General features: G+C 47.9%; 2 protein-coding genes across 27 annotated transcripts in view; one reads left to right on the forward strand and one right to left on the reverse strand.

Moving 5' to 3' along the window:
* Positions 1 to 12,048, forward strand: part of NEB (nebulin) — a 99,633-nt gene extending 87,585 nt beyond the window's left edge. For 8 of the 24 annotated variants that reach the window (XM_059852461.1, XM_059852463.1, XM_059852466.1 and 5 more), the window contains 16 exons: positions 265 to 357; positions 1,246 to 1,338; positions 2,275 to 2,367; positions 3,121 to 3,213; positions 4,372 to 4,464; positions 4,973 to 5,065; positions 5,499 to 5,591; positions 6,312 to 6,404; positions 6,712 to 6,804; positions 7,081 to 7,173; positions 7,478 to 7,585; positions 7,797 to 7,980; positions 8,502 to 8,594; positions 9,353 to 9,505; positions 10,121 to 10,230; positions 11,204 to 12,048. In XM_059852461.1, the coding sequence (XP_059708444.1) occupies positions 265 to 357; positions 1,246 to 1,338; positions 2,275 to 2,367; positions 3,121 to 3,213; positions 4,372 to 4,464; positions 4,973 to 5,065; positions 5,499 to 5,591; positions 6,312 to 6,404; positions 6,712 to 6,804; positions 7,081 to 7,173; positions 7,478 to 7,585; positions 7,797 to 7,980; positions 8,502 to 8,594; positions 9,353 to 9,505; positions 10,121 to 10,230; positions 11,204 to 11,377 (1,752 nt within the window). In that variant the 3' untranslated portion in view covers positions 11,378 to 12,048. The remainder of the gene's footprint in view (positions 1 to 264; positions 358 to 1,245; positions 1,339 to 2,274; positions 2,368 to 3,120; positions 3,214 to 4,371; positions 4,465 to 4,972; positions 5,066 to 5,498; positions 5,592 to 6,311; positions 6,405 to 6,711; positions 6,805 to 7,080; positions 7,174 to 7,477; positions 7,586 to 7,796; positions 7,981 to 8,501; positions 8,595 to 9,352; positions 9,506 to 10,120; positions 10,231 to 11,203) is intronic. The other 16 variants (XM_059852476.1, XM_059852480.1, XM_059852481.1 and 13 more) reach the window with 10 other exon arrangements.
* A 669-nt stretch (positions 12,049 to 12,717) lies between these two features.
* RIF1 (replication timing regulatory factor 1) overlaps positions 12,718 to 24,863 on the reverse strand; it is a 30,625-nt gene continuing 18,479 nt past the window's right edge. Inside the window, exons 20-35 of one of the 3 annotated variants that reach the window (XM_059852488.1) lie at positions 24,724 to 24,823; positions 23,845 to 24,109; positions 22,051 to 22,093; positions 21,547 to 21,749; positions 21,292 to 21,391; positions 20,806 to 20,949; positions 20,318 to 20,460; positions 19,559 to 19,648; positions 19,426 to 19,480; positions 16,216 to 18,828; positions 15,694 to 15,825; positions 15,343 to 15,420; positions 15,134 to 15,249; positions 14,689 to 14,842; positions 14,285 to 14,393; positions 12,718 to 14,004 (exon numbers count right to left, since the gene is read on the reverse strand). In XM_059852488.1, the coding sequence (XP_059708471.1) occupies positions 13,787 to 14,004; positions 14,285 to 14,393; positions 14,689 to 14,842; positions 15,134 to 15,249; positions 15,343 to 15,420; positions 15,694 to 15,825; positions 16,216 to 18,828; positions 19,426 to 19,480; positions 19,559 to 19,648; positions 20,318 to 20,460; positions 20,806 to 20,949; positions 21,292 to 21,391; positions 21,547 to 21,749; positions 22,051 to 22,093; positions 23,845 to 24,109; positions 24,724 to 24,823 (4,563 nt within the window). In that variant the 3' untranslated portion in view covers positions 12,718 to 13,786. The remainder of the gene's footprint in view (positions 14,005 to 14,284; positions 14,394 to 14,688; positions 14,843 to 15,133; positions 15,250 to 15,342; positions 15,421 to 15,693; positions 15,826 to 16,215; positions 18,829 to 19,425; positions 19,481 to 19,558; positions 19,649 to 20,317; positions 20,461 to 20,805; positions 20,950 to 21,291; positions 21,392 to 21,546; positions 21,750 to 22,050; positions 22,094 to 23,844; positions 24,110 to 24,723; positions 24,824 to 24,863) is intronic. The other 2 variants (XM_059852489.1, XM_059852490.1) reach the window with 2 other exon arrangements.

Consider the following 24,863-nt stretch of genomic DNA (forward strand, 5'->3'; position numbering starts at 1 on the left):
ATATTATTTGATTAATATGCATTTTATACATGATATATAATTATTTATAATATATAATAGAGAATATTATTTCTATATAAATATATCTTTTTTCCCCAATGTCCAACCTAAATCCAGCCTCCTTCAGCCTCAGTCCTAGCAGAGTTTCAGAGGAGTTTTTTATCCCCAGGGATTTTTCCCCCCAGGATGTGTCAGAAGCCCCTCTCTGGTGCTCTGGGTGTTTTGGTGCTGCTTTGATTCTGTTTTTTGCCCGTTGCCCCACAGGTGTTGTACAAGGAGGAGCTGGGGACAGGAACCCCCACCCCTGTCACCCCCGAGATTGAGAGGGTCAAACGCAATCAAGAACACATTAGCTCGGTACCTTGGCATTCCAAAAGCCAAAAAAAATCCCCTTTAATCGATTTTAAAATAATCTTCACCCCAAAATAATTGATTGACACAAGAACATCCTATTCCTTGTGTTCTGCCATTTTTTCCTCTGGAATCCCTGATTTATTTTGATTAGACCCATGACTAATGAGATTAGATCCCTTCTTCCCATCTTTTTTCTGCCATATTTTTATTATCTGCTTTTCCTTCTATTAATCGCTTCAGTCCTTGATGATTTTTGATTTCCCCTGGTTTTGCCATGTCTAAAATCCAAACTATTCCTTGCCTTACTCAAATCTGTGGCTGTGACAGGGTTTGGGATGGGAAATGAGCTGGGATTGGTGCCTGCATTGCTCCTGCCTTGGGACTGAGCCTTTTCCTTTGGGTTTGAGCCTTTCCTTTGGGTTTGGTGCCTTCTCCTTTGGGTTTGAGCCATTTCCTTTGGGTTTGAGTCTTTTCCTTTAGCAAATGAGGCAGGGATGTACTGGAAGTGTTCTGGGGTGTTGGAATGTGTGGAAAGGTGAGGGAAGTGTCACTGAAACCAGGAGTACTCTAGAAGTTATATGTATGTAATACATAATACATTTTAAATATATAGAAAGTTTGCAGTTATATATTAATTGATTAATATGCATTTTATATATGATATATAATTATTTACAGTAGATATTACAGAATATTTCTATATAAATTGTTTTTTTTCCCCATTGTCCCACCTAAATCCAGCCTCCTTCAGCCTCAGTCCTAGCAGAGTTTCTGATGAGCTTTTTATCCCCAGGGATTTTTTTCCCCCCAGGACGTGTCAGAAGCCCCTCTCTGGTGCTCTGGGTGTTTTGGTGCTGCTTTGATTCTGTTTTTTGCCCTGTTGCCCCACAGGTGTTGTACAAGGAGGAGCTGGGGACAGGAACCCCCACCCCTGTCACCCCCGAGATTGAGAGGGTCAAACGCAATCAAGAACACATTAGCTCGGTACCTTGGCATTCCAAAAGCCAAAAAAATCCCCTTTAATCGATTTTAAAATAATCTTCACCCCAAAATAATTGATTGACTCAAGAGCATCCCATTCCTTGTGTTCTGCCATTTTTTCCTCTGGAATCCCTGATTTATTTTGATTAGACCCATGACTAATGAGTGTAGATCCCTTCTTCCTGTCTTTCTCCTGCCATATTTTTTATGATCTGCTTTTCCTTTCATTAATCACTTCAGTCCTTGATGATTTTTGATTTCCCCTGGTTTTGCCATGTCTAAAATCCAAACTATTCCTTGTCTTACTCAAATTTGTGATCCTAGAGCCTGCTGTGATGGGGGATGGATGGGAAATGAGCTGGTATTGGTGCCTGCATTGCTCCTGCCTTGGGATTGAGCCTTTTCCTTTGGGTTTGAGCCTTTTCCTTTGGAATTGGTGCCTTTTCCTTTGGAATTGGTGCCTTTTCCTTTGGGTTTGGTGCCTTTTTTCTTTGGGTTGCTTTTCCTTTGGGTTGGAGCCTTTTCCATTAGCAAATGAGTCAGGGATACATTGGTAGTGTTCTGGGGTGTTGGAATGTGTGGAAAGGTGAGGAAAGTGCCACTGAAACCAGGAGTACTGTAGAAGTTATATGTATGTAATACATAATACATTTTAAATATATAGAAAGCATGCAGTTATATATTAATTGATTAATATGCATTTTATATATGATATATAATTATTTACAGTAGATATTACAGAATATTTCTATATAAATTGTTTTTTTTCCCCAATGTCCCACCTAAATCCAGCCTCCTTCAGCCTCAGTCCTAGCAGAGTTTCAGAGGAGTTTTTTATCCCCAGAGATTTTTCCCCCCAGGACGTGTCAGAAGCCCCTCTCTGGTGCTCTGGGTGTTTTGGTGCTGCTTTGATTCTGTTTTTTGCCCGTTGCCCCACAGGTGTTGTACAAGGAGGAGCTGGGGACAGGAACCCCCACCCCTGTCACCCCCGAGATTGAGAGGGTCAAACGCAATCAAGAACACATTAGCTCGGTACCTTGGCATTCCAAAAGCCAATAAAAAATCCCCTTTAATCGATTTTACGAGACTTTTTAACCAACAAACAATATTCTTGTTTTCTTATAATTGACTTACCCAAAAAATAATATCCTGGTCCCTCTCAGTTTTTTTTTTCCTTCATAATTATTACTTACATTGTTTTTATTCCCTTGTTTTTTAATTACATCATCTTAGTAATTGAATCTCACCTTTTGGAGTGTGATTGCCTTTTTTTTAACTCTTAACAACCCACCCTGTTTTCATTATTTAGTCTCAAGGATCTTTTTTCTTTTTTTAACTCTTAAAACCCACACTGTTTCCATTATTTAGCCCCAACCATCCTGGTTTTTTTAACTCCTAAAAAACCCACCTCCTTTCCTTATTTCATCCCCACAATTCTATTTTTAACTCTTAAAACCCTCCCCCTTTCCTTAGTTAGCCCCAGCAATTTATTTTTTTGTAACTCTTAAAAACCCACCCTGTTTTCCTTATGCAATCCCCTTTCAGTTCTGTTCCGTGGAGTGAATTTTCCCGATTTTCCTGATTTTACCCTGGAGAACTAAAGCTGCCTGGGTGGGATGTGCTGGGCTGGGAGGGGATCCAGAGCCGCTTTATTTGGGGTGGTTTGGTGCTTTCACAGCTTTTCCTGCCCGGTTGTGCCTCCAGGCGGGAGCAGCGCTGCTGTTTGGAGCAGGATTCCAGCTTTCCTCCCTCCCATCCCGAATCTGTGTCCCCGTTCTCCCGCAGGTTCTGTACCGGGAGGAGCTGGGCTCGGGCACCCCCATCCCGGTCACTCCCGAGCTGGAGCGGGTCAGGCGCAACCAGGAGCACCTCAGCTCGGTACCGTGGGGAGCAGGAGTTCTGCCTTTGGCTGCGCTCCCTAACCTCCCTTAAAATACACAATTCCTCTCCTCCTTCTGCTTAATCGACTCACAAACACATCCCCACAAACACATATCCACAAACACATCCTCACAAACACATCCCCACAAACACATATCCACAAATACATCCCCATGAACACCACAAACACATCCCCACAAACACATCCCCACAAACACATCCCCACAAACACATCCCCACAAACACATCCCCACAAACACATCCCCACAAACACATCCCCACAAACACATCCCCACAAACTCATCCTCACAAACACATATCCACAAACACATCCCCACAAACACATATCCACAAACACATCCCCACAAACACATCCCCACAAACACATCCCCACAAACACATCCCCACAAACACATCCCCACAAACACATCCCCACAAACTCATCCTCACAAACACATCCCCACAAACACATCCCCACAAACTCATCCTCACAAACACATCCCCACAAACACATCCCCACAAACACATCCTCACAAACACATCCTCACAAACACATCCTCATAAACACATATCCACAAACACATCCTCACAAACACATCCCCACAAACACATCCCCACAAACACCACAAACACATCCCCACAAACACATCCCCACAAACACATCCCCACAAACACATCCCCACAAACACATCCCCACAAACACATCCTCACAAACACATCCCCACAAACACATCCCCACAAACACATCCCCACAAACACATCCCCACAAACACATCCTCACAAACACATCCTCACAAACACATCCTCACAATCACCACAAACACATCCTCATAATCAATCCTCTCTTCCTCACTGTGTTACTGACCTCCCACTTCTTCACTGATGGAATTATTTACAAATGTTTACGTTGTTCACATTTATTTACAACTGTTTATGTTATTCTTAACATTTTTAACTGTTTTGTTCCCTGTTCTATCTTCCCTTTATATGTTTTATATATTTTATATCTAAAATTCTTGGTGCATTGTTCTAACCATGGAAGAGGGAGGGTGTGAGTTCTCAGGAGGCTGCAGTGGGGGTTTAACAGCTCCTGTTCCACAGGAAAGTTTGGATTTGATGAGTGCTGATGGCTCTGGATGCTTTCTTGTTGTGCAGGTGTTGTACAAAGAGAGCGTGGGGACAGGCACCCCCACTCCTGTCACCCCCGAGATGGAGAGGGTCAAACGCAACCAGGAGATTTGCAGCTCGGTACTTTGCCAAGAGCAAAACTTCCCTTTAACTCTTTAAACCCAGAGTTGAAACCTTTTAACTCTTTCCAAGCCCTTTTAACCGTTTGGAGAAGGATTTGTCCCAAAATAACGCAGCTCAGAGCAGGGCTCGCTCCTCACCAGTGGCTTTCTCCAGTTGGAATGTTAACTTGGGTCAGTTGATCTTGGTTTTAAGAGTGGTTTTGATGTCCTGTTCTAATCTAAACCTTCTCAAACTCCTCTCCTTTTCTCTGCAGTGCTGCCATTTCTTTTAAAGCAGTTAATTGGGTTTTGTGCCGGGCTCGGCCCCTCCAGGGGGATTTTGTGCTCTTTGGTACTTACCCCATTTATCAGCAGAGGTTCAAGCCAGGCTGCCAAACTGCTCCTCTACTAAACCAGTGCCCAGGACCTGCTCTAAACCCACCTGCAGACTAAATCCGAGGGCTGAGGAAGGCGTGGGGACAGCTGTCACTGACTGTGCCTTTCTCCGGCTCCTCTTCCTCCCGCAGGTGTTGTACAAGGAGAACATAGGGAAAGCCACCCCCACGCCCGTCACTCCCGAGATGGAGAGAGTCAAACGCAACCAGGAGATCATTAGCTCGGTACTTGCAGCAGCAAAAGCCCCTAAAAACCCGAGTGGAGTGTTTAACCCGGCTGGAGCCTCAGCAGCCTGTGCTTATTAACCCCTGAAATGCCGAGGCCCCGCCCGAGCTCACACACAAACTGCACCGGCTGCTCTTTAACGCTGCCCCAGGCAGGGTTTTACTAGGAAAAAAAAAAAAAATCCCTTTTTGGGATGGATGGTGTTGTCCTGATTGAATTTTTTAAACCCTTTCTTACTCCCCCTGTGCTTTGCCGTCGTTCCTGCATCCCAGATTAATTAATGGCAAAGCTCCAACTCCTCCTCCTCTCGTGGCCCAGCCCTAACTCGGTGGGACGGCTCCAAAGCTCTTTGTTCTGCTTTTTGGATTTTTGTTTTGTTTTGTTTTTCTTTTCCTTTTCAATGACGTTTGGGTACTCCCTTGTATCCTGTAGGTTTTGTACAAGGAAAATGTGGGGAAGGTGACCCCGACCCCCATCACCCCCGAGATGGAGAGAGTCAAACGCAATCAAGAGATCATTAGCTCGGTACCTTCCCAGAGATTTCTGCTTTCCTTTGTGCTTCAACTTAATCAAGTAACAGCCTAACTCCCACTCAGAGCTGGTTTTAATTTAAAAAAAGATGTATTTCTTTTTTCCTGCACATTAATTGCTCCTTCTAAACCCAAATTACTTTGGTGTTAATGGTGTGATCCAGAATTTTAGGCCTTTTTTGCAGCTTGGTTTGTGAATTTGTGGGTTCTATCCAGACCATCTCAGGAGTTCAGATCCCTTGGTGGGGATCAGGGAATGTTTGGGTTGGAAGGGACACAGAGCTCATTTCATTCCCTTACCTCCCACTAGCCCAGGTTTTCCAGGGATATTCAGGCTTCTCTTGTGTTCAGTGTTTCACCTTTCATTGGATTTTCAGGTGGATTTGACCTCAGGGAAAAACACCCATCCCTGACACCATTACTGGGTCAGTGTGGCAACAAAACTTCCACCTCCCTCCTAAAAAGATCAGGAATTGCTTCAAAGAAAGATAAAAATAAGCAGATAAAGCATTTCTTACACAGCTTTTTAGAGCCAGAGGCACTTCCTGAGCCTCTGGAAGCCCTGGATAGAGCCCTTAACCCCAAATCCCAGTTCTCCCCTCCCTGTTCCTCACTAAACCTTTGAGTTTTGACATCTGGTACCAAAGTAATAATTTGTGTTGAGCCCCGGTGCTTGGGGGCTGTTTTAGAGCCCGGCTCGCTGTTTGTCCCGCAGGTGTTGTACAAAGAGAACGTGGGGCAGGCGACCCCCACGCCCGTCACTCCCGAGATGGAGCGAGTCCGACGCAACCAGGAGCAGATTAGCTCGGTATTCCCGCAGGAAAACCCTGCCCCGACCTCCCACTGCCGTGCTTAACACCCGAGGGTGGCAAAGAGCTCCTCTGAATAACCTCACCCTGCCTGGTTTTATTTAACCCTCTAATTTTTTCTTTCAAAAGTCGCCTCTTAAGTACTGAAATTCTAAGGGATCTTTTTTGTCGTTTAACTGGTTAATACGATTTTTCCTTAATTATTTTTTATTTTTCCCTTTCCTAACGGCTGGTGTTGAGTGCAAACCCAGTAACACCCGAGGTGTGGAGTTCTGCCCTGTGACCGAGTTCCTCTGTGGTCTGTAGGTTGCATACAGGGAAGGTTTAGGGAAGGCCACTCCCAGCCCGGTCACTCCGGAGATGGAGAGAGTCAAGCGGAACCAAGAACAAATCAGCTCGGTACTGAAAGCACAGCCAAGCACCTTGTGTCAAAAATAACCATCCTCAGCCAAACTCCACCTAATTCAGCCTTATCTTCCCAGTTTTCCTTAGTTTTGCCTCTTTTCCCTTTGATGTTTTAAATTTATTTTTGTTTTACCTTTTGCCAATAACGTTTCAGCTGCTTTGTTTCCCGAGATCTTTTCCACTCTGCAGGGCTGAGTTTGCTTGAACATTAACCCCAGTGCCAGGAAAAGCTGGAATTCTTCCAGCCCGAGCTGTGTTTGTGCCCTGCAGGTGCTGTACAAGGAGCACATGGCCAAGGGAACTCCGACCCCGCTGACCCCGGAGATGGAGAGAGCCAAACGCAACCAGGAGAACATCAGCTCGGTGGGTGAAACACGGGAAAGGAGCACTTCATCCTGAAACCCTCACTCAGACAGGAAGGGTTTGGAAGGATATGGAATTCTTTAAAACTTTCTGGTGCAATCAAGTGTTTCTCCAATGAATTGGGTTCTCTTGGGGGTTTTTAAACAACTACATTTCAAATTACTGCTGTAATACTCTGTGATGTATAAAATGATGGTTCTTCAGTAAGAGTCGCTCAAAAAAAATTTATAAAAATCTGGGACTGGCCCTTCTTTGGCAGCCTGGTGCTGCAGAGGTGACTCCTGTGCTCCTCCTCCCCTGGCAGGTTCTTTACTCGGACAGTTTCCGCAAGCAAGTCCAAGGAAAAGCCGCCTACGTCCTGGACACGCCGGAGATGCGGCGCGTGCGGGAGACCCAGAAACACATCTCCACTGTAAGGGCTCTGCCAGAGGTGGCCTTCCCCTGGGAAGGGATTCAGTACAAAAATAACCCTGCCTGGCAGCAAGGACAACGTGTCCTACCAGGTTTGGGTACCCAAGGCTTTAATGCTAAAGCAAGTCTGGGATTAGGATTGGGAAAGGCAAAGCTGAGGAGCTGGAAATGCCCCTGAGGGAAGCAGGAGTCACAATCCTTTGGAATTGCAGGTGAAGTACCACGAGGACTTTGAGAAGAGCAAAGGGAGCTTCACGCCCGTGGTGACCGACCCCATCACGGAGCGCGTGAAGAAGAACATGCAGGACTTCAGTGACATCAGCTACAGGGGCATCCAGAGGAGGGTGGTGGAGATGGAGCGGAAGCGCGTGGACCAGGACCAGGAGAACCTCACAGGTCAGGAGACTTGGGCACACACAGGAGGGGTTTCATTTAAGCTCAGCCACATCAATTCCAATCATCATTACTTGGGGATGTTCTCATCCAAATCCTTTTTGGAAATATTCTCTGCCAACAGCTGTAAATGACCTGTGACCTGCTGTCCCCACCTTGATAACGTCACACTGCATTTATGGTTCTTCTATTTTAAACTCCATCTCTATCTATTAGAGAAATACTGTGCTGTAGATTGATTGTAAAAAAGCCTGATGTGTGCTGCAGAATTGAGAAGCACTAAATTATAAAAGAAGGGTGATTTTTCAAAGAATTCCAGACTGGTTTGGGGTGCAGGGACATTAAAGCCCATCCACTCCCACCCTGCCATGAGCAGGACACCTTCCGCTATCCCAGGGTGCTCCAAGCCCCATCCAGCCTGGCCTTGGCCACTCCCAGGGCTGGGGAGGACACACCTCCTGTCCTGCTGTGCTGCCAGGCTGTGCTGCTCGGCCTCTCCTCAGGAAATGTCCTTTCTCCTGCAGGGCTCAAGGTGTGGAGAACCAACCCCGGCTCCGTCTTTGACTACGACCCCGCCGAGGACAACATCCAGTCCCGGAGCCTGCACATGATCTCAGGTGTGTCCCAGGGGCTGCTCAGGGGAAAATGGGATTTGAACTCCTGCAGGGGTGGGCTCTGGGTGCCAAACAGAGCTGAGAGACCCCGAGGGACACGGGACAGGGGAGAAACTGGCTGTAGCTGCTCCTCACAAGTGTAACTAGTGGTCAAAAAATACATTATTAATTTTCCTATCATAAAAGGATCCAACTGAGGCAGGAGGAGGATTGTTTATATGATCCACAGCTGCCATGATACAACCTGTGCTTCCTTTTGGAATTACTGAGCAGGCTGTTCTCAGTGGCCTTTTTGTTTTAACTCCTGCCTGAGAGGAAAAATACCTGGATGGTAGAAAATCATGGGGGTGGCCCAGTGCTGTGTCAGGAAGAAAATCACAGGATAATTAGAATAAAAATTTTGGAAGCAGCTAGGACTAAGGGGAAAGAGTCTGGAGAAATTATAAAATACTGAGAATATTGAAGAGCAAGACTTCAGCATGGAACACTCCAAAAAGCGCTGGGAAATCCCACTATGGAACTATAAAACTACACTGGGATCCTGGAAAAGTTGAGCTTAGCAGGGCTGGGTTTTATGAGGTTTCAGCTCCAGGGTTGGGAACTCTGAGAGCCCGGGGGTTGGTGACACTGAGAGCCCCAGAGCTGCTAATTCTGAGCCCCAGGCTGGTGGCTCTGAGAGCCCCAAGGGTGGTGGCTCTGAGCCCTGGGTTTGGTGGCTCTGAGCCCCCCCAGGGTGGTGACAGTCCCTGCTGTGCCCCCAGTCCAGGCGCAGCGCCGCAGCCGGGAGCACTCGCGCTCCGCCAGCGCCCTGAGCATCAGCGGCGCGGCCGACGAGAAATCCGAGCCCTCGGAGGGCACCGACCAGCGCCTGTCCTACTACAGCAACGGGGGCTTCTTCACCACCACGGCCACAGGTACAGCCACCCCTGGGGACACACAGGCTCCCCACTGCCCGTGGCAGTGTGTGCAGCAACCCCCACAGCCAGGGAAAAACACGTCTCCAAAGTGTTGAGTTGTGCACAAGCAACAGCTTAAATGTGCATTTTAAACTGACCTTAACCCATGCCGTGGCACATCCCTGATCTTTATCCCAGCCAGCTCCATCACAATCCCATAATAAATAACCCTCGCACAATGATCTTTATCCCAACCAGTTCCACGACAATCCCATAATAACCCCACACAATGATCTTTATCCCTACCAGCTCCATGACAATCCCATAATCCTCACACAACGATCTTTATCACTACCAGCTCCATCACAATCCCATAATAACCCCACACAATGATCTTTATCCCTACCAGCTCCATGACAATCCCATAATCCTCACACAACGATCTTTATCACTACCAGCTCCATCACAATCCCATAATAACCCCACACAATGATCTTTATCCCTACCAGCTCCATCACAATCCCATAATAACCCCACACAATGATCGTTATCCCAAGCACCTCCACCACAATCCCATAATACCCCATCCAAAGATCTTTCTCCATCCCATAATAACCCACCCTCTCTCTGCAGTGGGCTACAAGCAGGTCAAGACCATTGAGCTGCCACAGCAACGCTCGTCCTCAGTGGCCACCCAGCAAACCACGGTGTCCTCGGTGCCTTCCCACCCCTCCACTGCTGGGGTGAGTAACCCTGGGCACCTGGAGGGGTCACAGCCACTAATTAATAATTAATTGACGCTCATTAATAGTGTTAATGCAAGACCGAGTTGGTGACATTCCAGTCTGTGGGGCTGAAGCTCTGTATGAAACCAGGTGTGACAGGGACTTAAGGGGGACAGAGCCTCCCCTGTGCCTGGAAAGCTGGAATGGGCACCTGGAGAGCTGGAATGGGCACCTGGAGAGCTGGAATGGGCACCTGGAGAGCTGGAATGGGCTCTTCTTCCTACTCAGCCCTTGAAGACTGAGGGGTGGGAGGAAGTGCTCATCCAGAGATTGCCTCTGGAGTAAAGGACAGTGGGAATGGCATCGCCCCCAAAAACTGCTGGGAGGCAACAACTTCAAGGTGACACTTGGAGCTGATGGTGCCCAATGCCACCATGGGGACACTGCTCAGGCTCAGTGTCACCAGCACCCCCGGGGCTGTGGCACTCAGGTATCCAGGGGGTTCAGGGAGGGAGGAGAATCCACAGCCAGATTTGAAGGAGCAGCCAGACCCTGCTGTGACACCAATCCCAGCCCCTGGGGTTTGACCATGTCCCTTGGTGTCCCTGAAGACATTCTGTCTCCTGTATGGCTTTGACCATGTCCCTTCTGTCCCCTTTAAGGCTTTGGCCACATCCTTTCTGTCCTGGGACCCTGCAGATAATGTTCCAGGCCATGTCAGGATGTGACCATGTCCTTTCTGTCCTCTGTAAGGCTTTAACCATGTCCCTTCTGTCCCTCTGTGACACTTCTGAAGAGGTTCTGAGCTATGTCAGGGTGTGACCATGTCCCGTCTGTCCCTTTGTGTCCCTTCAGAAAAGGTTCTGGGCCACGTCAGGGTGTGGCCATGTCCCCTGTGTCCCTGCAGAAGGCATTCCGGGCCATGTCAGGGTGTGACCATGTCCCTCATGTCCCCTGTAAGGCTCTGACCATGTCCCCTGTGTCCCTGCAGAAGACGTTCCGGGCCATGTACGACTACACGGCGGCGGACGCGGACGAGGTGTCCTTCAAGGACGGGGACACCATTGTCAACGTGCAGGCCATCGACGAGGGCTGGATGTACGGCACCGTGCAGAGAACCGGCAAGACCGGCATGCTGCCCGCCAACTACGTGGAGGCCGTGTGAGCCCGGCCTGCCCCGGGGGGCTGGGACAGCTCCTGGGGGCTGGGACACCTCCCCCTGGGGGCTGGGACACCTCCCCCTGGGGGCTGGGACACCTCCCCCTGGGGGCTGGGACACCACCCCCTGGGGGCTGGGACACCTTCCCCCGGGGCTGGGACACCTCCCCCTGGGGGCTGGGACACCTCCCCCTGGGGGCTGGGACACCTCCCCCTGGGGGCTGGGACACCTGCCCCAAGCCCTCCTGGCCCCCTCAGCCACAACAGAAATAACCACAGAGCAAAAGCCACCTGGAATATTTCACACAATGTTTCCAGAAGTGCCTCTAAGCACATCCTGCCATTCTCCCAATGCCAAACAGTCCCAAACATTTCATCACACACTAAAGACACTACACAACATGTCCAAAATCCCATTGCTAAAGACTAACACACACATTTATAGGATTCATTCTCCCACAGAGAATTTTTCCTGGGCTGTTCTAAAATGTTTAAATCTCTTCATTTGGTTTTCCATGTAAGCTTTGTATTTCAACCCAATGTATTCGGGGAGGGAAGAGCAACCACCCTCTCCTGCTTGCTGAGCTCTCATGAATGTGTTCTCCTGCAACCGTTCCGGGGGCAAAAGCTGTGATTTCTTGTAAATTAGTGAAGAATAAAGCTGAGGTTTCTGCACTATGGATGGATGGATGCTGTGGTGCTGGGAAAGGGAATTCACCCCACAAACCACTGAGGAAGGGGAGGACCCAGATGAACATCAGTTCCACACATGAACATCAGTTTTTGCTTCATCTACTGCAGCACCTGGTAGCAGCCACTCCACAGGAAAGAAGGGAATAAAAATCCCTGGATATTGTGTCTCCCATAGACTAAAGCCAAGTGAACAGCACCCTTGGGGAATTCAGAGTCCAGAGGGAATTCCCAGCAGGGGCAGCCTAGAAGGGAAATGTCCTTCCCCAAGGCCGGCTCCAGGACTGCCAGCCCTGGGAGTTGGGATCAAAACCCTTTCCATGGGTCAGGAACAACCTTACCTGGAAAGCTGCATTCTCCCAAGGAGGCAGATCTGGAACCAAAACAACTGCTCAGGAAAGCAAGAAAAGCCCCAGAGCTTGCCCTTGTAGCTCCAGGCTGTTTGTCCCAACCCTTTTCTCCATGGGACACACACAGGGCAAAAAGTACTGAGAGTTTGGCAGCCCAGATCCCACCCTGTCCTCGAGGATCTGCTCCCACCTCACACCAGCACTGGTGACATTCCAAGGTCCCTCCCAGCCTTGGGAATCCAACCCTGAGGGGAAGCTGAAGAGAGAAACAGCCCAGAAGCCACCAAACCACGAGGCCACGACCAAGTCTGGGAACTATCAGCTCTTTTATTTGCCCATGTAAAAGTGGAAAACCACCTGCAGCAGTTCCTCTCAATAAACACCCATCTGGATAGCTACAGTACAATATATACAGATCAGAACCCCAGAGGGAAAACCTGGGAGCTCTGGCTGAAGGTCTCCAAGCAGCAGCAATGCAGTCCATGCAATTAAAACTCCATAAATTATTACCCAACATCTGCTGTGAGTCTGTACACAATTTACAAAGAGCTCTTGTCCAATCCATCATTTCCTCACGGAGAGCCTGCCCCTCAGGAGAGCTGCTGCCAGCAAAGGCCAGGGGGCAAAGCCTGGGGGGCTCTGCAGGCTCTCTCCTGTACGAGCACATTTCCTCTGAGCTGGAGTCGTACAAAAATACATGTTAAAAATAGATCCAGTACAAATCCCAGGCTCCTGCTGGAAGGAATTAAGCCCAGCTTACCTCCCACGTGCTGCCAGAGCTCCCGAGGGAGCAGCTGGGGCAGGAGGGGGGCAGAGCTGGAGCTGCAGCTCTCAGCCCGCTCTCAGCAAGAGTTTGCAGCAGTAAGAACACTTTGGATTTGAAAAAATAATTTAATTACTCTGTTGGTTTGGTTTTTCACAGTCTCTGCTATTGCACAGCTTTGTCAGGTTTTCTTTCACGGCCCGAAAGAAAGATGCATAGCAATCCCCCAGGAACAGCCCTGCCAGGGAGGAAACAGGCCCAGGGGTCTGGGAGGGCAGGAACCAGCAGAAAATAAAGGCAAAAAAAAGGGCAAAAAGGAGCAAAAAAAAAAAAATAATTGGCAAAAAAAAAAAAAGGCAAAAAAAGAGGAAAAAGAAGAAAAAATAAGAAAAGAAGGGGGAAAAAAAAAGGCAAAAAAAGAAGGGGGAGGAAAAAAGAAGGAAAAAAAGGGAAAAAAAAGAAATAAAAAAGGGGAAAAAAAATAAGATAATAAATGTATGAAGATGCTAACAAAATATCCTGTAGCCCAAGAAGAAGCCTGAAGGAGTCAGTGAGCAGTGAGGAGCACAGGGGGGGCAGTGCTGGACCAGCCTCCTCCTCTGAGCAGGGGCAGCTACTCGGGGCCCTGCTGGGGAGGGCAGGGCCAGCGGGCCTGCAGGCTCCTGCTGATGCACGAGGCCATCCCCAGCAGCTTCTCCTGCATCTCACAGAGCTGCCTGCCTGAGTAGCTGTGCAGATCCTCCGAGCCCAGCTGGGCTGCCAGAGCCTGCACCTGGCCCAGGAGATCCACGGGGGGCTGCTCGCTGCTGCTGCTGCCTGTGTCCACCAAATCTGAAAGGAGGGAAAGGAGACAAGTGCAGGGAAATCCGAGCAGAACTGCAGCTGGTTTTGTACAGAATCACATCTCAGAGCAGCCTGCAATGGATTTATTCCAGGGGGAACATTCCCAGAAAGGCCCTGCACCCTGCCCTTCCTCAGGGTTTGATCACCAATGGAAGAATTAAACTAAACCCAAAATAAAAACGAAAGGATGAGGTGTTCCCAGCAGGAGGGAATGAAGACAAGACAGCAGAACCCTCCAAATTCAAAGCAAAAAGCCACCAGCAGGTACCTGCTGCAAGTTTCTCCTCCTCTGCACTCAGAGATTTCTCCTCCACATCATTTCCAGCCTTCTCAGCATCTTCAAGCACTGTGCTTTCCTCCAACACTCGAGATTTCACCTGGCATTTTTGGGGGAGAGAAAACATTTTCAGATTGAAAAAAAAAATTAATTTAATATGGTGAGCAATAAATAAATTATAAATCATAATAAATTATAAATATTATAACAAATCCAATCACTTTTCTTGTTAATAATAATAGTTTAACCAAGTGATCTGCATCTTGAATTCATGGCACTGAGGCAGGCAGGGATTAGGTGTGAAAGTGCTGTTTTTAATGAAGGGAAAGAGACACCACTCCTGCTGCAGGAAATGAGACCAATCTTGGCACCCTGGCTGCTCAAGTGCACTTCACCTGCTGCTCATGGTATCCCTTCAGAGCTCTCTTGACATTGGAGACTTTGGGGGAGCGGATGGGGAGCGTTTTGATCTCCAGGGCTGTCAGGGTGCTCAGGTCTCCCACGGTCTTGATGTTCTTGGCTCGGATGAGCTGCCCCAGGCCCCGGGCACTGCAGCAGGGAGGGAAAGTGGGTTATTGGGACACAGTCAGGGAATATCCCGAGCTGGAGGGGACCCACAGCATCAGCAATCCAGCTCCTGGCCCTGCACAAACTCCCCAACCCTGGGGAGCTTTTCAGTCATCAAAAAGTACTTGAAGAATGCCAGAATAGTCATGTCTCCTCCTCACCCAACCAACCCCAATCCCCTTCAGGAATTCTGGCTACAGTTGTGGTTTGGTGGGCTCAGTAAGGGCTCAGTTCCTACTGAAATGTCACCTCCAAAAGCAAGAAGCCACTGACCAGATGCTGGATGTGATCTGAGGTAAAATGACATCCACAGGGGCCTTGCAGCCAGCCAAGGCAGGGTACACAAACTCCGAGAGGCACGGCAGAGACTCCTTGGCCATCTCTGTGATCTGGGAGAACACAGGCAAAGCATTAAATTAACTGTCACCCACGGAATACAGGGAAAAAAATAGAAGAGAAACATGAACCAAAGCACTTCTTACTAAACACTTCTTTGAGCTCTTAAATTTAAGGGTACGAGATCCTGGGGACAGAAATCCTTTGGTTGGAGTGGTAATGTGCTGGATAGAAAAAGAGGAAAAAAATATCTCAGGGTGGTAGGAATTTAGTTAACAGCAGGAATTCAGTTAACAAGAAGAATTCATAGTGAGATTTTAGCCCCTGAAACCTCAGAGTAACAGAATGAGTCAGGCTAAGGCAGTTTTACCTCTTACACTTCTGCTCCTCAGCCCTTACAACTGTAAGTGACTACAAACATGCACCAAAGCCATCCTATTTATGATAAATACACAAATACTTGGGACACAGAATACTGCACCAGGATTTACCCTGACCTGCATGTTAGAGAGGATTTTAAGACTTCTGGAGGAGGGTGAGGAATGGGATCTGATGACAGGACTCCTCCTGTCGATGTCGTCTGCCAGGCCCTCCTGGAAAATGGGGTTTGCAAAAGAGACTCGACGGATCTGAGGAGGAGAGAAGGAGTTTTAGAGTGGGAACTCAACCCAGCACAGCTTGGGGAAGCCACCCTGAGGAGACAAAAGATCAGTTTGGAACCACTGAAGTTCTGGAACAACCCAGGGAATGTTTCAGGCAGGCACTGTGAGGATTCCCTAAGGAACCTGTGTGTACAACCCTGAGCATGCTGCTCCTGGTTGTGCAGGGATCCAGGGTGCTCTGCTTCAAAATAAAACCCCTCACAACACAAATCTCCCAGTGCTGGCACATTCCAAACCCAAACCTCACCACCTCTCTAAGACTATTCACAACACAAACCAGTAATGCAACAGATTAGGAATGATTTCAGCTCCTCATGCCAGCTTTGCACCCAGCAGCACACAATTCCCATGGAGTACCTTGTTGGCAGGTGACAGGGAATCATCCTCCTGGCTCCTCTTGACCCCTCTCTTGAGGATGCTGGTGGATGGGGAGGCTGAGGGGGACCACGTGCAGCGGGCCTGGAGGCTGGTGGGGCTTTCAGCCACCTGCACTGAGGGATCCCCTCCCACCTTCAGAGGGGAATCCACACTCTGATCTGCCAAGGCCACGTTCTCAGGCACTTTTATTTCAGTTTCCACCAATTCCTCCTTCATCTCTTGATCTGCAACAACACAAGTTTCTCCAGCAGAGTTCTCAGCTTCTCCTTTATCCTCCTGATCTCCTTCTAGCTCCTTCATCTCTTTTTCCTCAGGTTTGCTGTCAACCCTCAGCTCCTCAGGCACCTCCTCCAGCTGTCCGTTTTCCTTGATTTCTTCCTTTTCTGCAGCTGCTGGTTCTTCCCCTTGGTCCCCTGAGTCCAGGCAGCTCTCCCTGGGCTCTTCAGGAACACTCTCAGGCAGAACCTGCTCTGTCTGCTCCTTCTGCTCAGCAGGTTCCTTTATTTCCTCCATGGACTCAGTGGTTTCAGCTGCTGAACCCTCTGGATCCTCTGGACTCTCCTCCTCCACGCCCACAGTGCTTCCCTGCAGGTTTTCCACATCCATTTCCTGCCTGTCCAAGCTGAAGGTGCTGGGCTCCTTGGGAGGATGCACTGGAGTGCTCATTCCACACGGAGCCAGGGCCAAGCTCTCCTCCAAATCTGAGTGACCAGAAACATTCTGGACTGGGGTCTGGACTGGGGTGCTCTCAGGCTCCTCCAGCTCAGTTTTCTCCTTTTTGGACTCAGTCAACTTTGATTCAGTCACCTGCTGCTTTGGCTTTTTGAAGCAGCAATCACAGCTCTTGATTTTTTTCACCCTTTTGCTTCTCTTGTTCTGACACTCAGGGCTTTGCAAAGAGGAGGGCTCAGCACCTGGAGCATTTGCACAGTCCCCTGTGGTGCTCTGCTTCTCCTCCTGTCTGCTCTCCTCTGCTGCTCTCCCATCCTGCTCAGGCACACAGGGGCTGCCCAGTGACTCCATGGATGCATCAGCCTTGCATGGCTCCACGCTGGTGTCCTGCACAGCACCTGGGTTCTCAGAGCTGCCAGGGCCCACAGCTTCTCCAGCAGCTGCAGCACTTTCCTGCTTTTCCAGGTCACCTGGCTCACCTGGCACTGCAGCACCTGTGCCAACCTCAGGCTCCCCTTTACTGGCCTCCAGTGGACTCTTAGTTTCACTTCCCTGGGCAGGTCCCTCAAGGCTCTGGCTCCCTGCCTGTCCCTCTTTCAATTTCCCTTCCAGAGAATTGCTTCTACTCCTCGCTTTCACTGGTTTTTTCTTCTTTGTGCTCTCCTCCTTGCCCTCAGAGCTGTCAGCCTCAGAGTTTTCTATGCTGGACAGCAACCCTTGGGAAGATCTCCTGGTGTGGTACCGTGGGCGCTCCACCTTCTGCCCCGCTGTGCTGAGGCGGCCCTGACCTTCCCCCTCTGCCCTGGGGGCATCCTCTGCCCTCCTGCCAGCTCTGCTGCCCTCCTCCTCCAGGCCCCTGAGAGCAGGGGACTCCTTGGAGCTCCAGTCCTCTGCCACTCTCTCAGGCTGGCTGCTCTCTTTTGTGTTCTCTGTCGTTTTCCCAGGAACTCCTTTCTGCTTTTGGGATCCATCACCTTTCCCCTGGGACAGCTTCTTCTGCCCAGCTTTCTCCTCCTCTCTCCTCCTGTCTCTCTTTGGGAGCCCGTCCTCCTTCTCCTGGCTGCCCGAGGAGCTCTCCACAGCCTCCGGGCGTCTCCTGGCGGAACGCCGCAGCTGCTTCTGCTGAGGGGACACCTGTGGCACCTGGCTGTCATCCCCTGGGGCCTGCTCAGAGCAGCTGCTGCTCTCTGGGGGGGTGTTCTCTTTCGAGTCCATGTCCAGCCCCTGGGCCTTGTCCATCTCTGCGATGGCATCCTCGGCTTTCTGGATGTCTGCTTCCGTGGAGAGCAGAGCCTGGGAGTGGCTGAGCAGGATGTGCTCCACGTCCTCCACGGCAGAGCCCAGCTCAGCACTGCTCTCCAGGCTGTCAGGGGCCAGGGGCTCCTCTGTCCTGCTCTGCAGCTTGGCTTTACTGCCCTGCAGCTCCATCCTGCTCTGCCGGCGCGTCACCCTGCGGGCGGCCGCGGCCCCCACTGCGGGCTCGGCGCTTGGAGGATTTTTCTCTTCCTCTCCAGATTTCTGTGCTCGAGCACCAGCCTGGCTGTCACCGCTGTTCTCCTGTGGGGCTGCCTCGGGAGGAGGCCCAGGCAGCTCTGACACAGAGCTCAGTGGGGCTGGGCTGAAGGGCCTGCTCTCCGCAGCCCCGAATTTCTCCAGGGTGATGAAGGACTGGCGCCGGCTCACGGGCTGGGGGGTGCCAGAGATGATGTCACTGGAGGCTGAGCTGTTGGTGACATCTGAGGTGTCCTCCTTCCCTGCTGAGGCCTCCTGGGGAGCTGCTTCCACAGAACTTGTCTCCAGCCCCTGTCCAATGGATGTTTCCTCTGGGATCATCTCAGCTGTCTCCTTTGTGGCCTCCCCCTCGCTGGTGCAGGCTGGGCTCTCCTCTGAGTGACATCCTTCACTGCCCACGTTCTCCTCCTGCCCCAAAAACATCAACAGCAAAAGGTTTGTCCTAGGAATCAAATGGAACAGTTGCACTTGTCCTATGAATATAATACAAGAGTCAACTGCAGCTCTGGTGCCATAGCAAACAACACACCCACAAGGTTTTCCAACCACCAAATGATTTATTATCTGTGTTTTGATAGCTATAAAAGACACTTTTTAAAACCATTTAATCCCAAAACAAATAACTCCAAAAATGCTTGAAGTTTTGCTGTATTTCACCTGGTCTGACTGGCACTACAGTTAGCACAGCAGCTGTTCAGGCAAGTCCTCCCCAAAAGGAATTCAGGATTTACAACCTTTACCCCATTAAAATGCTGTGGCAGCACAGGCACGTGGGTGATCAGAAACTGCCCCCATGAATCCTCCCATTCTGACATCAAATACAAAGTGATTTGGCCTAAATGATATTCTAATTGATCCTAAAGGAATAAATGATATAAAGCAGAGCAGAGCACTGCAGTGTTACATTTTCTCTCACTTGGTGCTGAGAATGGAAAACAAATCACAAAACCTCTCATGTTTGGTAGGAACTCTGATTTTAGTCACCATCAGACAATGGGGAATTACCTGAGGTTGCTCTGCAGTGTCTTCTCTGGCATTTTCTACTGCAGGTGGCATTTCCCTAGAAGAGAATGACTGCAGTCAGTGCTGCTGCCAAAGGAGAACCCTTCAGTGACCACAGCTGGGCACTTCTACTCACAAAGAATCCTCCTGGCTCTGGCTGTACTGGGAAAACGAGGTGGTGTCCTGGGAAGCATCCAAGTTGTTGTACATGGCAGGAATGTCAGCCCTGGAACAACACCAGGAATGGCAGTCAGACTCCTCTCTGGAATTTATCATCTCCTCATTTCAAGGCCATTCTTTTCAGCTGCATGAAATCTTTATTTTTGGGGAATAAAAGCTGTGATTGGGATCCCCCTCAGCAAAGAATTCACCACAGCCCAGAGGAGCTCCTGCCTCAAGTCCTGCTTACACTGCTTCTGCTGCCTAAGCACAGTAAACACACCAGTATTACCTTCTCACATCAAAAGAGATCATTCTAAAGATTCTCCTGCAATCAAGATGAGTTTTGGCAATATCCTAATTCCTGACCTGCTGCTGACTCAAGAAATCCCTCCCTCAGCTTGTTTTACCCAATCCTTCCATTTCCATGATTTCTGAAAAATGACATCTTTCATTTCATACTGCACATCAGTCCCCAAGTAAAAACCTGAACTCCAAATTCCCAAACCCCAGACAGACTAGACAGACTGTATTTAATCAGAAGAGGAAATGCCACTGCAAGAATAATTTGGTTGCTTTAAAACTGCAAAGCAAGGAACTCTCTTAGCTTTAAACTTCATAACTTGTATGGAAGAACTAAGACTCAATGACCCGTGGTGGTGTGAGAAACAGGAACTGAAGTGAAGCTCAGCTGCTCAAGGAATGACATTTCCCATTAAAACCATAAATGACAGACCTCTTGGACCTAAGCACTTCCTTCTGATGTTCTGTCAATATTCTTGGCTTTGTTTCTGGAGGAATAAACACAAAATCAACAGATTTCTCCTCTTCCAGAAGCGTCTCACTTGTTGTCTTAGGAGATGGAAATTCTAGTTTTAGCTGCAGAAAGAGAAAAAACCCCAAATCCTGGGTTAGGAACAAGAGAGGAACTGAAAATCAGGAATTCTGAAGGACATCTCTGTGAGGGATCTGCCAACCCCAAAGACCAGCAAACCCCAAATCTGCCACAACCTCCACAGAGTGAGGACTGAGGCTCTTTGCTGCCACCCTCCCTCCCCCAACCTCAGCAGAGAACTCTGACAGGAACATCAACTCTGACTCTGCTGGGCAGCCCAAGTCGGAAAGAAAAACATTTCAGAAAAACATTTCAGCATCCCCAAGGTGCTGATTTTGTCCTGAATGTCCTGGAGTTGATTCCAGGAGCCCTCTCTGGGAACACTTCACCTTTGCAGGTGTTGCCTGCAGGCTGCTGGACTTGTCTTTGCCATCACTTTTGGCTTCACTCGTCTGTGCCAATATTGAATCTCGTTTCTGTCCCACCTTCAGCTCCATCCCACTGATCTTTGTGTCCAGCTGGGAATTCTCCATCTGTTCAGACAAAACCACACTGAATGCACTGTGGAAGGAACTCCAAGTTCACAAACCCACCCTGTGGTAATTTATCTAGAATAAAACCATCCCACACTCACAAATTTCCTCTGAACTACGTAGAGGACAACTAAAAAAATTAATTATTTCAAATAAATTCCTAGAACTCAAAATTTACAATGCAGGAAGTGGTAAAAACCAGCTGAGTCTTCTGACAGTGCTAACTCAGCAGAGTTTATCATCCTAAACATGAAACCACTGCAGGTCAACCAGATTAAAGATCCCAGCTGACCTTTCACTCCCTGCTGGACAATTCCCATGGAATCCCAACACAACATTTACCAGGTCAGAGAAGGGGCCACTGCACTCCTCAGACACCTCAATGCTTTCAAAACCAGGCAGCAGCAGAGGGATTTTCTTTTTGGCTTGGCTTAACACAGACCTGCTCAACAACAAAAAATAAAAAATAATTTTAGATTCCTGGGAGAGGTGCAGAAAAAGAGCAGCAGCTCATAGCAGAACAGGGAACCAGAATGGGACAGCACCAGCTGTGAGCTCTCCCTGAGGAGATGGAAATAATAAAAAGCTGGTTCTTACTTGAGTTCCTCGGGGTAGCAGAGTGAGGAGGCCTTGGCAAAGGTGCAGTTCCAGAGCTGGGCGCTCTGCTGGCGGATCTGTTTGCTCCTGTGCTGGAAGCCCAGGCACAGCACGGGGCTGAGCTGCTGCAGCAGCTCACTGTCACAGGAGCCCGGGCAGTGGCACTGCAGGCACTGCAGGATCTCTGCCAGCAGCTTCTCCAGCTCAGGGAGAACAAAACACACAGGTTTTAATGGACATTTTCAACTAAAATCTGAACTATTTGAATTGTAAGCTTATTTTTGACTTTATTTTATTTACAAATGTCACATCACATAAAAGTCCCAGAGCTGAGTGCTCCTCCCTTCTAGAACTTATATTTTAATTCTTTTAAATTTAAAAAGAATTTTAAAATTAAATCTCTACCCTCCACACATTTTTTATTTTATTACAGAAGAAATGGCCTGAAGATCTCTGCTGTTCCACATCCCCCCAAGCCCACAGTGGTTTCTGGAGCAAACTCACCTTGCTGCTCAGATTGCTGTAGACTCTGGGCACCTCAGGGAGCCTGCCAAAACAAATGCAATCCATTTCTATTTTGCTGTCCCATTTATCCCAAGCATAAGAAATTAACAGACAAAAATTCCAGCACTGCACACTGGTTTTAGCCAGTGACTTCATGGACTCACTTTGTGAAAGGAGCCTCAGTTGGGGATTAAACAATTTCCTGATCATCCTTTAAACTCCATGGATACTGATATGCTGACTTCAGGAGGAATTAATGGAAAAGTCAGTGGTAATCAGTACTAATTTAAAATTAAGGCTTTTCTTATAAATTAACTTCTAGTTGCTCTCTAAATGCTCTCCTTAAACACATTTGCATTAAAAAGCTGAAATACTGGCATTAAAAAGGTGAAGTACCACTAAGCAATTCCATAAACTAAACAATTCCATAGAAACAAATAAATATAAAAATAAATATATTCCACGTACAAAAAATCCTTAGGTACAATCAGCCAGAAAAATGTGAACAAACTGCATTTTTTAACTCCTTTTCTAAGCCTGTGACTTCCAAGCTGAAGAGGCTCCTAAATTTTTATTTGCTTCAATGTCTTCCTTCAAAAATATTTATCCAACTTCACCTTTTTTAGGGATAAATCTTAAAAAAAAATGATGCTCAGAAAATAATCTCTTCTATTTTTATGAATAAATGCAAGGAAAACAATGCTCAGGAAAAAAGCATCAAGCAGAGTTTTTCCCAGTATTTCCTTCTGCTTAAAAACTTCCAGGATTTCAGTGTACATCAAGAAATTACCATTAACCTTCTAGAAAATTTAATGCCAAAAATTTAATTTTTTCCTAAAAAAAATTATTTATTTCTATCAATAAATATCTCCACTGCAGGGCAAATTACCAGGTGGAAAGTAAACTTTTGAGCCTTGTAGAGATGCAAACAGAGTTACAGTGAAGAGACCAGAATTTCAAATAGGGAGATTTCTGAAGCCCTGCAAACCCTGAGCTCCACTGTCATGGACATATTGTATGAAAAATCCTTTTGTTAGGATCTCTTCTCCTGAGAAGCTGAGAGGCCTCAGAAATGAAATGTGAACAATGATGATCTGCTGCAGTGGAATGCATCAGGTGCATCTGTGGTTGGTCTCATGTGTCACTGACATGTTCTATGAAAAATTTTTTCTTTAGGATTTTTTCTTCTTAAATTGCTGAGAGGCCTCAAGAACAAACTGTTAACAATTCTTATCTGCTGCTGTGGAATGCACCAGGTGGATCTGTGATTGGACTCATTTGGTTGTTTTTAATTAATGGCCAACCACAGTGTCTAGACTGTCTTGGTCAGAGACAAACTTTTGTTATTTATTTTTATTCTATTTTTAACTAAGCCTTCTGATGAAATCTTTTCTTCTATTCTTTTAGTATAGTTTTAATATATTACATATCATGAAATAATAAACTAAGCCTTCTGAACATGGAGTCAACTTTCTCATCTCTTCCCCTGTAAACACTGTCACACATGTGGTTGTTTCTAATCAAAGGCCAATCCCAGCCCAGCTGGCTCGGACTCTCTGGTCACTCACAGGTTTTATTATCATTCCTTTCCTTTCCAGCCTTCTGATGAAATCCTTCCTTCTATTCTTTTAGTAAAATTTAATATAATACATATCATAAAATAATCAATCAGCCTTCTGCCACATGGAGTCAAGACTCTCGTCTCTGCCCTCGTGCTGGGACCCCTGTGACACCACCCCACTCCATCCCACACAACTCCCGAGCTTTCCCACCCCAAACCCCTCCCAGACTGACCTGGTTTTCTCATAGAACAGCGCCAGGGGTGTGGAGAAGGTGGCCAGGGTGGTGCCCAGCAGGGAGGGCAGGGAGATGTGGCTGACGAGGCCGTGCAGTGCTGCCAGCAGCGCGGGGCCCAGGCCCTGCAGCGCCTCCGCCTGCGGCTCCGCGCCGCTCAGCGCGTGGAACGACTCCAGCAGCAGCAGCAGCAGCCTGAACAGAGAGCTCAGCTTGCCAAGGGGCTCCTTCTTCTTCTTAGCCCAGTCCGTGGGGGTCTGGGGAGCTGAGGGCCAAAAATTCCATTAAAAACTGGAGTTTTCCTTAAAGGACAGCTGAACGTGGAGTCTACATGAGAGGAAGAACTCTGATTCCCAAACCAAATCTACATATAAATAGTTTAAAAATTGATTTAGCAACTTAAACACATTTCAATGCATAATTTTATCTGATTTCTACTCTTATTTTTATTTTCTGGCTGCTCAGACTCTGCTTTAAAGGTTTTAATGCCTACTCAGCACCTGATTCACTGTTCCAGAATTTGTGTACAGGAGGGAAGGAGAAATAGATTTTTTATTAGTTTATTTATTTGCAAGCCAAGTTTACATTATGTTCTTCCTCATCAACATTTCCAATTAAAGCATTTCATTCCTGCAGCAGCCCAACACTGCATTTCACCACTTTAACAAATTCCCATGGGGCAGGTAAATTTTAATTCTTTTTTTACTGAATTGTGCTTTTTTGGAAATTATTTCTTGAGCTTTAACAGTTTAAGTGGGAATAGGAAACAAACCAAAAAAGATTTTATACCCAATGACCCTTTGTCTTCTGTTAAGCTCTAATTTTTAACCAACTCTTGAAGCCACACAGAGAAACCCCCAAATTGAAGTATTTCCTTACATCTGTTTTTGGGCTGGAATTTAGTGCCATAGGGTGCAAAGTTGATGCAGTCAACCATGACTGACACAAGGTGGGTGAGACCTTCCAGCATGGAAAACACCTGAGGAGGAAACAGAAACAAAAATCAATCAGCAGACACA

The sequence above is a fragment of the Haemorhous mexicanus genome, chromosome 8 (assembly GCF_027477595.1).
Source record: "Haemorhous mexicanus isolate bHaeMex1 chromosome 8, bHaeMex1.pri, whole genome shotgun sequence".
Taxonomy (NCBI): domain Eukaryota; kingdom Metazoa; phylum Chordata; class Aves; order Passeriformes; family Fringillidae; genus Haemorhous; species Haemorhous mexicanus.